Source organism: Emys orbicularis, chromosome 3 (assembly GCF_028017835.1).
Source record: "Emys orbicularis isolate rEmyOrb1 chromosome 3, rEmyOrb1.hap1, whole genome shotgun sequence".
Taxonomy (NCBI): Eukaryota; Metazoa; Chordata; order Testudines; family Emydidae; genus Emys; species Emys orbicularis.
This window is the reverse complement of record NC_088685.1, coordinates 137,895,817-137,908,164: the sequence shown is the minus strand read 5'-3', so window position 1 is coordinate 137,908,164 and position 12,348 is coordinate 137,895,817. Positions and strand designations below refer to the sequence as shown.

Here is a 12,348-nt window from a genome sequence, read left to right as displayed (position 1 = left end):
AAAGGTTGGACAAAAATTTTCATCTGGCATGCTCAGTTTTGTGTTATGATTCTGTTTTTGATGTAGTTCAGCAGGAGGGAGCTGCACAAAATAGAAGCATGTCCTAGAAAATCAAGGTAATTTTTTTTAATTTTAAGACTAACTTGACTGGTTTGGCTAAACAAATGGATTCTGGAGATCTTGAAAAGATATGTTGGGTATCTTCATTGCTGGAGTAACTTTAGCTTGTTCATCATCCAGAAGAATTGCTCCTTAAAAAAAAAAAAAAAAATGTTCCTAGACTCTACGAAGGCTGTAGTGAATATGAAGTTAAACATACAGGTAGTCCTCGGACTTACAACACAATTGGTTCCTGAAAATTGTGTCGAAAGTCGAAAGGTCGTAACTCGGAACCACAATCCACTCCATTGTAAAGTTGAAACCAATTGTCGTAAGTCAAATCACGATGTCAATTCAGAAATGTTGTAAGTGCTGTTCATTGTAAGTCGAACATCATAAAGTCGAGCACTCCCTGTATTTATTTCTGTAATATTTGTACGCACTTCTTTACCATTAGTAAATTATACAGTAGTGCTTTCTGAGTGCTCAATACTTCAGCAGAAATGTAGGATGTAATATGTAAAATGTATATTTTAGATATTGGGACATGTGAAAAGATGCCTTCTTGTCTGGCAAGGGAAGAGAACAGCCAGGTAAAAAGCTGAGCCAGCAATCTGATCTGGTAAACAACTGAGTTAGCAAACTAATCTTAGTGCTAGGCGGTAAAAGCGTTTATACAATGTATGTTATTTAAGGCAAGTACCTGAATGTGGGTGTGCACTTGCATTGCATTTAACCCTATGCTGTGCCCTGTTTCAGTGGACTGAAAGCACTGAAGCAGCAAATAAACGACATACTTCTTTAGCTCAAGACTGTCTGTCTGAACCTTTGTGTTCTGGATGGCAGGGAAAGAACCGGTCACCAAGAAACAAGTGATTTAAAAGGGAAAAAAATGGAAGATCTTTCTATCTAAAAGCTGCATCATATGGGAAGGCCAGAAGGCCATTTTTATTGGCATTCTGGGGTCTCATCCAGATTTCTAGCTTGCTCATGCTTAGCACTTTAGCTATAAGACAACCTGACCTCACCTATTTTGCATATTAATTGTTTCAAGTTGTGTTTAAGTGTCAGATTTTAATTTACTCTTATGCTGGGTATTAAATTGAAACAAAATCTGAAAATTCAATATAATTATGTTTTTTTTTTGTTTTTTTTTTTGTTTTGTTTTTTGCAAGCGAGTGCTTATACCAATGCTTAGGTGACAGCTTTCTCATGAGGCAGTACTGGAAGGTACAGGTGAATTATTTATAGAGCTCATTTGGTTTCTTTTGTACTGAGCAGACTCTCAGTGCTGCCTAGTAATCTGTATTGACAGCTTATGTTAACTTCTTTACTGTAAAATTTATTCCTACTTTAGGTCTGAAATTTTGAATGCTGGATAATTGTTTGCAACTATGTTTGAAATGAGCACAAAGTAAAAGCATTCATATCTAAACAGTAAGCAGCTATGCTATGTTGCAAAGTCGTCTTTGGGACGAATAATTCTGAACCTTTTTACTGTGAAATTAACTTTGTTCTAATGTAATTTCTTTCAGTTGTTAAGTGTTGGTGGGTAACATATTAATGTGATGATGATAATACTGTTAGTAAACTAAGAACATTTTCATTTCCCCCTAATTTTTCAAAGTCTCTATATAACAAACAGCTGTAGTAGTAGTACAACTAGCTGCTACAAAGAAATTAGTAAACTAAATGAAGACATGGACTAAAATCATCCCTTCAGGGTGTCCCTCTTATTTTCAGTTGGCCAGTGTTCCTTTTTTATTTCCCCAGATGGCTTTTGAGAGGTATATTTAGGTTCTCTTTCACCCTGTTGTTGGCCTTGGTCTTGCTTACTGCTTGTTGCAGTTGTACTTTAATCTTTTTGGGGACATCCATCAAGCTGCTTGCTCTCCAAAACTGAGAATCTGAGAAATTAACTTACCATGCACTTTCTCCTTCTCTGGAAATATCCTTTAGGCTTGTCACCCATCTACCCACCTCCTATAAGTTTGGATGTTGCCTTTTGTTTAGGGGTATTTCTTTTGCATTTGTATTTCCATTTTCCTGAGGCACACTTTTTAGCTTATGTTGATCTTTAATTGGGTTTTTATTTGCCAGAGGTTTGCCTTCTGCTAAATCAAAGGAACTGACTAAAATATTTAGAGGGCAACATTTGCACTTGGAAGAGTGTAGCATGCAGTCACATGAGAGACTGGCTCAAGTTTGACCCCCTATTATTACCCTGAATGATCAAAAAAATCTTATGAGTTATGACAGTTTTGCCAGTGTCCTGCTAAGGAGCTAAGATCCAGGAGTGAGAATCCTGCCAGATATCTTTAGAGAAGCAGAATTACAAGGCAAATAATTTTCCCCCTTGTTTTACCTTCATGTAGATTTTTAGATTAAAGACATGCTTCCTACTTTTGTTTTAACATACAGGAAAAAGCTTTTGAAGTGGGAGAGAGCAGTGGAAACTCTAATATTTCTCACTTCAAGGAAAATCTAGGCTGCATATGTCTTGTAATGTGAAATGTTAAATATGTAAGAATTTTCCAGCACATGTTAAAAGGCTTCTGGGGTTTTTTATTAGCTTAAAAAAACTTCATCCTTTTTTGTTTTACTTCTTTGAGATGCTCTAGTACAGTGGTTCTCAAACTTTTGAATTGGTGACCCCTTTCACACAGCGAGCCCCCTCTAATAAATTAAAAACACTTTTTTATATTTAACACTATTATAAATAATGGAGGCAAAGTGGAGTTTGGGGGGTGGAGGCTGACAGCTCGCGACCCCCCCATGTAATAACCTCGTGACCCCCTGAGGGGTCATGACCCCCAGTTTGAGAACCCCTGCTCTAGTAATATGCCAAAGTGGGATTGTTATTAAATCACTGAGATTGGTTTGAGAAAATAGCTGAGATGTAGGAATGGGAAATATAGATCATTTTACAGTATTTATATTTAAACTAGAAATAATTTGACCTATTTGCAAAGGGGCATCTGAGTTACTTTAAAAACTACTTCTAAAAGTTTCTCACTTCACAGTAGGGTTTGAACTCGGTGGGGCATCACTATGCTTTACACAAAAGAGAACCATTTTCTCAAGCATGATTGAAGTTTCCAATGCTCTTTGATTTCTATCCTTTTGAAGCTTCATGCATTTAATTCAAAAATGTCATCACATCTCCAGACAATTTATACCAAATTCATCCCTTGGACTTTTGTGCAGACGTAGCTGGAGCAGGATTTTCGAGATCTGCCAGATATGCTCAGTGTTTAACCCTTCCCTTTGCTCATACATGGTTTTCTACTGAAGTATTGCTGTAGATATCCTATTTCTTGTTCTCGTAAACTGATACAGAATGGGCTTCCCCATCTTACCTTCACAAAATCTACAGCTATGCAGGATGCCATGTTGATTGTGATATGAAAACACCACTTGCAGCTGAAACTGTAGGGTCCATGTGTAGGCCATCATGTACAGTACAAGCGAGAGATGTTTGGTCCTACATTTGTGACCATTTCCCAAGGTCCTCACTCCATCAGACTCCTATAGAAGTCTCCTTATGGGAATGTGGCTCAGACCTTAAGATTTGATAAGGCCTTTGTATCATTACTTGATTTTTTTCATTAACCGATGCAGTAAATATAACCCAACAATAAAATAGACCTCAATAATATCTCTTGCAACATTTTGTGGTATTTGGTATGCTTTCAGTAAAGGGAAATATGTACTACTTCAAGTGTTTGTCCATATATATTTCACCCTGAGTGGTGCACATGTAGACTACAGAGGCCCACATTAGATTTGAATGAACTATGGTTTTAAATTAAGTTGAGATATTAGCATGAGCAATAGGCCCAAAACATGTAACCAAAAAGAACGAGCTCATGGGAAAGGAGAAATGTTATGTTAAACCTGTAGAGGCCCTTTGAAATACCAGTGTTATCGTATTTAAGGTTTGGGCTAAAGTAATAGAAATAAAACACAGTTAATTTAGTACCAGTTGCAATAAATAATTGGCTATATAAAAGATTGCTTCACCTGGCCTTAGCTAAGGTAGGATAATTGGCAATAACATCACGTATTTGTTAAAGGGTATAAAAAAAGTAAATTCTTCAAGGGTTAATTGCTGATACCTGCTTGACCAATATGGGTATAAGCACCTTTGGGTTTAGCCTATTTGTAAATATCTTGATCAAATGCTTATAAATGTTTTGTTATTGTTTGGATGTAGTACACTGCTTATTATTTAGGCTTTTTAGGCATGTTCAGAGCAATTGTATAAATACCAATTGGTTTTGGATTTAATGAAGGAATTTATGGTTAAATTGGTGTTGTGGTAATACCCTGCTTAAATAATAATTCCAGCAGCATGTGTGTCCAATGTGCTTGACTGCAATATTTTGACCAGCAGTGTCTGTTGGGCCACGCCTGCCCACCTTATAAAGAACAGGTACCGTGGTTCTTTAAAATATTTGTCCATATACATATATTCCATGGCGCACCCTCAGTCCCATCTACTACAGAATCTAATAACATCTGGATTCTGTATAAAAGAACTGAGGGGCTGTTAGTCCCTTCTGCTGTTTATCCTCTTGGATGGGGGTGGAGGGGGCGTGAGAGTATTCAGGGTGCGGGCGCAGCCCAATGGATACTGCTGACCAAAAGATTCTGACCTCGAGCACATGTGCACCAAGATTGGAATATAGACCGCAAATCTCACTGGACCATAGTTACTGTTGGTTAAGTAATCATTCTTTAAAAGGTGGGGTGAAGGTCATTAATTACTACAGAATACATGTGACAAGCCCTTCACTTGTTTGGGAACTATGGCCCCTTCCACAAAATACTTTTATCTCACCCCTTACACTTTCTATGAGCAAGTTCCATTTTGCATCCTCCCATGTATGGTGTTCTGAGACAGCTAAACTTCTAATTTTAGCAGAGCTCCATCTCTTCTATAATCCAGGTTAAGATAGCTTTATATTTGTGTCTCATCTAAAGTAGGATTAGGTAATTCATTGACTCCTGCACCAGAAACTGAAGGAGGGTTGCTAATCCACCTCTTATCTATCGGTGGTAGATTGGGCATTTGGATTGCTCTTTTATACATGTTAAAACATAGCCACCTTGGCTACTCATGGGATTTAACAAATATGTAATCTTCCAATCTTACTTGTAATTTGTACATTTCAGTGTCTGATGTTCTGCACATGTCAGACAGCAATGTAGATGAGTTTGATTGCTTTGCTGGATCTCCCCCCTACTTTTGCCAAAGCAATCCCTCTATCTTGGGTTCATCCCCACAAATGTGGAGGATGAAGGAACCAGAAAAGTCTTTTTGGAGAAAGGCAGTATGCTGTTAGACAATAACCTTAAAAACAAGAGCTTCTGTCAGTCTTCCAAACACTTCACTTGCCACGTTACAGTAATGCACATTGAAGAGCAGAATTTGCTGCAAAAACACAGCAACAATTTTTTAAAATGCTGCCATTTAATTGGTGTGATGTTTTTCTGTCTTAAAACCAAAGACTGACATGTAATTTAGGCAACTGTAATATGTGTTATAAATGGTACAGTGTATTTTATAAAGTGAAATATGCATTTTTAAAAGTCCTGTTCATATGCACTGGAAAAATTCTCAAAGAATTTCCAGTATGTTAGTGTTTAAGTTTATGTAAAAATCTCTTTAATACAGACAATGATTAAATTATGCCCACTAAGGCCCTTATCCTGCAACATGGTTATTTTCATGTATAAAGTTAAGCATATGTGGGATCAGTCTAAAATACCAAGGCTTAGAACAATGTAATAACTAAAATGTGGCTTCATGACTGTGACGATGTAGCCCATAATGCTTGATGGGAATATGACATAACTGGAATATGTTTTATGCTACATGTGCCATGTAACATATCTATGTAAAGGTTATAATCTACTGAATCTATTCATCCTATTTGTATACATATATCATTTTTGTACTTGAAGTTATGAACATTGTCTGTATACTTGCTTGATTTCTAAGTAAGCTTAGTAAGGCATTTGGTCAGCTTCTTTAGAAAGGAATTTGCAAAGTTAAGTGCCCAATCAAGAAGCACTTAAGGAACAATGGATCTTGGAATGCTCCAATCCACATAAGAAGTCTACTTGAGGACGTTCAAGGTAGCATGTGAACAATGTCTGCTACCTATAGTTCTGAGTCATGCATGGACATGTGGCTTGCCCATGTGACTCCAAAACTCCATCTTGGAGCTGGACTTTGCATAGGAGAGAGGAAAGGGTCTCCACCCACAAGAGAGAGTCTATTAAACCCGTGGGAGACCCCTCCATTTTGTCTTCAGCTGGCTAAAGAGAGAGCCTCTCCACCCCAAGGATCTCTGAAAGAAACTGGAACAAAGGACAATAACCACAGGGGGAGTGAGTGATTGCTGGACCCAGACTAGCATGAGACTAGTCTGTAAAAGGAAGCTTACTGGAACTGGTGAGATCTTATCTGTATTCAGTTTCTTACTGTATTAGACATAAACTTACATGTTTTATTTTATTTGACTTGGTAATTCATTTTGTTCTGTCTGTTACTACTTGAAACCACTTAAATCCTACTTTCTGTATTTAATAAAATCACTTTTTACTTATTAATTAACCCAGAGTATATATTAATACCCGGGGGGGGGGGGTAGCTGTGCATATCTCTCTATCAGTGTTATAGAGGGTGAACAGTTTGAGTTTACCCTGTATAAGCTTTATACAGGGTAAAACGGATTTATTTGGGTTTAGACCCCATTGGGAGTTGGGCATCTGAGTGTTAAAGGCAAGAACACTTCTGTAAGCTGCTTTCAGTTAAGTCTGCAGCTTTGGGGCAAGTAATTCAGGGTCTGTGTTGGAGCAGATGGGCATGTCTGGCTCAGCAAGACAAGGTGCTGGGATCCCAAGCTGACAGGGAAAGCAGGAACAGAGGTAGTCTTGGCACATCAATTGGCAGCCCCAAGGGGGTTTCTGTGATCTAACCCGTCACAATGACATTAAACCATTACTTAATCTACAACTTTCCTTGAATGCTGAGAATCCTGTGACAAAGACCTCTATTGCTCCTTGTACAAAACAGTGCCCTTAAAAACCAACAGATAAAGGAAAATTCCTGAATTTTGTTTTTCAGAATATTTTTTTAATATAGAATGTCTTAATACTGTCATTGACTGGAACTATATCGGGCTTGGTCGTTCTGTGTCCATTGTTGACTCTGGCTGCAGTGATCCTATGTAAGCCATGAAACTGTTGTGTTGATGTCCCCAATCATAATAATCTGGAGAGAAACTAAAAAACAAAACACAAGAATTTATGGCTGAATGCTTGATTCTCTGTATGTCTCATTTACTTAAATGGGACAGAATATAACTTCATAAATATAGTTTACATAAATTCTAGAGGTGCTACTAGTAGACAGGAGACTTTCTACTTAAGTCTAAATCAGCTATTTAGTTATGCATCCCAGTTCAGCAGTAATGTGGGCTCAAGGAATTGGTCATGAACTAGAGAGACTTCCATCTTTAGGCTACCAGTTGAAATCCTGTCCAGTTCATTAATGACTGAAGGTTTTTACCACCTAAATGGCTTCACTTGGCCACACAAGGGGTCAGGGTGTTCAAGGATGTTGGACAATAGTATGTCTAGTCTGCCTAAATTCCTGTCCCAACAACTTGGATCCAGCTAGTAGCATTGCTGGATCTAAACATTTTGTGTCCACACCCAACATGGTTAATACTTGGTCAGTAACTGGGAGCTTGGCTAGGATGCCATATGGTTGTCTGCCTGTAAACAGTTCCAAACACTTATGTTCTTTGGGTGGCACTCCCCAACCAGCCCTTTGTAAGCAGTTTGGCTGATCCTCCTCTTTTCCTTCCTGGTTCTCTGGGCAGTAGGAGATCCCAGACTACACTGCCACCAGTGCCAGTACATGTAGGACCTCCAAGCACACTATGGTGTGCCGAAGGCCGTATAGATTTTCCCCAAATGCAAAGATAGTGTGGTAGCTCTGAACAGGCAAGCTTTCTTGAAGTATAGTTGCATTGTGGGTCGGAGAGAAAGCTGCACACAACTCAACCAAGTTAATTTTTATATGCAAATAAATGAAAAACAAAAATTGGGTTCTAGATGGGTGGGAATTGGTTACTAAGGGAATTGTCGTCTTAAAGGTATTTCATTGTATTTTTAGTCCTCTGATAATACTTTTAAAAATAAGGGGCTGACTAGTGGTGGATCTCAAATATATAGAATTCCTGTGTTTCGCAAGCAGTGGAAAAGGCCACTCCCTGAACCTAACCCTAGTACTGAGTAAAGTTTCACAGTAAAGTCTCCCCTCTTGCATGTGATTTAATAGATTCTCAAGTACAAAATAACACTTATCTAGGAGTTCCTCCCCTCAGGGCTTCATCCCACCAGCTCAGTCTGTTCATAAAGTCTCATGCCCACATCTCTTCTTACTAGAGAGTCTTCATCGCAGTCCCTCTCTTTTCCAGGTCTCCTCAGTGGAGAGATCCACAAGCAGCTCTTGCTCCCTTTAGGTTTCTCCCCACACTAGGAAAAGGGCATAGGTGTGGTAGCCCCACCTGCACTCCACCCTGAGGCCCCCTCCCGTTTTTCCCCCTATGACCCCGCCCACGCTCCACCTCTTCCAGTCCCTGCTCTGCCCCTCCTCTGAGATACTTGTTGCCTGCTGCTTGCTGAGTCCCTCCGTGGGAGGGCTACACAAGACGACGCCGGGCCAGCCTTATGCTCTGTGCAGTCCCTTCCCTCCCTTCCAAGCTGCTGCAGGCCTGGATCAGTGTGTGGCCAGAACCACCATGCTGTCCTCACGGCCGGTGCTAAGCCGGGTGGCTGCTGAGCACTACTGACTGCAATGGCCAGGATCCCCCTACCACTTACACCTGGCCCAGAGCCCTTCGGAGTGTTCCTGGTAAGCAGCAGGCGGCCATTAGGGGTACCTGTAGGCAGTGAATGCTCCCCCCCAGTTTTTGTACTTGCTCAAGTTCTGCAATGGGCGGGGGGAGCGCTCAGCTCGGGGGAGGACCAGAGAGTGTGAGCAGTGGGGACCTTGGGGGGGGGGGTAGGGGAGAGGAGGGACTTTGGTGGGAGTCGGGGGGGGGGTGCAGCAACTCAATGGGCAGGAGGGCCTTGAGGGAGGGGGCCAAGGAGGAGGCCGAGTGGGGGCAGGACCTTGGGGCAGAGCAGGGGGATGAGGCCACAGTCTAGGCAACAGAGGAGCTTCCGGTGCTCAGGCCAGCCTCCACAAATGCCGGAGCCATGTGCTGCCTGTGGAAAAGGAGTTTGCCTTCATACCCAGGGCCGGCTCCAGGGTTTTTGCCGCCCCAAGCAGCGCAAAAAAAAAAAAAAAAAAAAGCCGCAATCGCGATCTGTGGCGGCAATTCGGCGGGAGGTCCTTCGCTCCGAGTGGGAGTGAGGGACCGTCCACCGAATTGCCGCCGAATAGCTGGACGTGCCGCCCCTCTCCGGAGTGGCCGCCCCAAGCACCTGCTTGGCAAGCTGGTGCCTGGAGCCGGCCCTGTTCATACCATTTCCTCTCCTAGCATATCTTGCTCTCGAGCTTATAGCTCTAATAGCACCTGAACTACAAGTCTGAGAACTTCTGTCCTTAAAGGACTGAACTCAAAACTGAAACTACTGATCTGGTCCTGGCCTTTAAAGGGCCAGCACCCTCTGTTATAGCTGTTAATTTAAGATACTCTAACTATCTTCATTCTGTTGTCCTTGTAATGTTTATGTCTTTCCATCTTTAATGCCTTGCCTCCCAGCCTTACACTCACACATACATGCATGTTTGTTCCCTACCGCATCTTCCTGCTGAACTCTCCTTTCTAATAGATTTTTTCCCTACCGGTAATTATTGGGTCTGAATTTGGTAAAAAATCATGATAAAATAAGTAGAACATTTTATCGTTCCTCACTGATCTCCTCCTCCTATAACCATTCCAATACCTCACCTGCCCTGTATGCCTTGAGGTGAAATGTTCCAGGCCAGATCATCGTCACTGTCATATCGCCGAGGGTTGTCAAAGAAATAGGATCGTGGACTGAATCCATGGCTTGGTACCATTCCTGGATTTGTCTAGGGGGGAAACCATCCATCAGTGAAAGTTACACCAATTTGTATCTGAGTGTCAGAGACGCTACCTGTTCATTTTCTAAAGAATACCCCTGAGGAGACTTCTTACCAAAGGCTCCCAGCCAAGAGATATGACAGGAGTCTGTTAAACTATTTTTTCCCTTGCTCTCGCCTCCTGTTCTGCTTTCTCCATTTCCTCCCGTTAAACCTAACAACCCCCCACTTCCAATGAGTAGAAGTGCTCATGCTACCGGACCTGCTGCCTTATACATGTCTGCTCTAGGCTCCATAGCAATTCCTCTCCACCCCAGCCTGCCCTCCCAATAACACCACGCACTTGCTTCCCTCAGAGAGAGCAGTTTGGAACTGGCAGACAGAGGAAGGGCCTACAGCAGGACAATAAGTTTGGGGAGGTGAGGAATTCCCAGGAGAGGGGATGGAGAGCTGTAGCCACTGGGCAAATGACCTCTAGTTCAACCTCCCAATGTCCTGAAATTCACTATCTTTACTGGCACAGCATCCCCTACCAGCTTCCCCTCAACCCAGGGAAACTGACCAATCTGTCCCTATGAAACTATACCCGATTACATAATGGGAATAGGATGCTATTATGTCTCTCAGCAGTGATATACTTATCCACTGGGCCAATCCAGGGAGAAACATCCATTGGGTGAGGGAGTGAAGGGGCCTACACACAATTTTTCCATTTACAAAAAAAACACCAAACCATTTTCATTTTAGTTTAACTAGTGTTTTTTTCACTCTGGCCCACAGTGTGGCTCAGATTCAAGACACTGTCCTACACATTCCCATACACACTTGATTTTTTCTCTCTTCCATTCAGCGCCAGTATCGGAGGGTTCCCCGTTTCCTCCCCCCCACGCTCTTTGGATATGCTGGGGCAATATTTTTATTCTTGGCCCAGAGAAAGAAAAAGGGTTGATCCTGCATTGTTCTTTGGCATAAAACTAGTTACAGTCTTTTTACCTTTTGTATTAAAGAAACAACAATCCAAAACACAAGCAGTAAAAACATGTGGGTTTTCCCCCCCAGTTCATGTGCTTGAGACTCTAGCAATGTTAGCAGAAGAGCACTCAGTTATGCTCTACAGGCAAAACAGGAGTATTGCCTTAACGATTCCAGGAACCAAAACTTTATTTTTGAATAGAGCTAAGCAGTTTCTAGTTTTTAATTTTGGAGAGAAATATGCAACCAACTCAACACTTCCCCAAAGTTTTCTATTTAAGCGATCACCATTTATAAATAAGGAAAGCAGAGCCAAATGTTGGCTTTTCACTAAATTTCTGTTGTTTCTAGATATTTTTTGGATTAGTGGATGCAGTTTGTTTTAATAGTAATGCTTCATATATAATCCTCTTTTCTTGGCAATCCTTTTCCGGTATATTAATAAGTACTGGGTAGTTTTGCAACTATTAACAAGTGTTTATATTACAATACTCTCCTGTGACTCATGGACTCCATCTTGTGGCAAATTTTCATGAAAATTCATGGTGTTGCTTTGATAAGAATCTAGGGCTTCGGCTTTTGTTGATTTTTTTTGTACTGAAAGTTGTGAGTTTAACTGTAGTGGGGTTGTTTATTTAACATTTTCAGTTTTCCTCTCACTGTGACATAGATACACATAAACCTATTTGTTATTCTTCTACACACACAAAAATAAGGCATACATTTTTAAACAGTGAGGGTAATTAACCATTGGAACAATTCACCAAGGGTTGTGGGGGATTCTCTGTTACTGGCAATTTTTAAACCAAGATTGGTTATTTAAAAAAAAAGTATTCTAGTTCAAAAGTCGTTATTTTGGAAAGTTCTGTGCCCAGTGTTAACAGGAGGTCAGACTAGATCAGTGGTTCTCAAACTGGGGGTCGGTACCCCTCAGGAGGTTGTGAGGTGTCAGCCTCCATCCCAAACCTCCAACATTTAGAATAGTGCTAAATATTTTTTAAGTGTTTTTAATTTATAAGGTGGGTCGCACTCAGAGGCTTACGGTGTGAAAGGGGTCACCAATACAAAAGCTTGAGAACCACTGGACTAGATGATCACAGTCGTCCTTTCTGGCCTTGAAATCTTTGAATTTATGAATCTATGAAAACTGTAGTATTTGATCAGACACATTTAACAGCAAT

General features: G+C 40.9%; 1 protein-coding gene across 1 annotated transcript in view; it reads right to left on the bottom strand.

Moving 5' to 3' along the window:
- Positions 1–7,283: 7,283 nt before the first annotated feature.
- Positions 7,284–12,348, bottom strand: part of GPR137B (G protein-coupled receptor 137B) — a 42,815-nt gene continuing 37,750 nt past the window's right edge. Inside the window, exons 6-7 of the mRNA XM_065401140.1 lie at positions 10,080–10,204; positions 7,284–7,395 (exon numbers count right to left, since the gene is read on the bottom strand). Of these exons, the coding sequence (XP_065257212.1) occupies positions 7,284–7,395; positions 10,080–10,204 (237 nt within the window). The remainder of the gene's footprint in view (positions 7,396–10,079; positions 10,205–12,348) is intronic.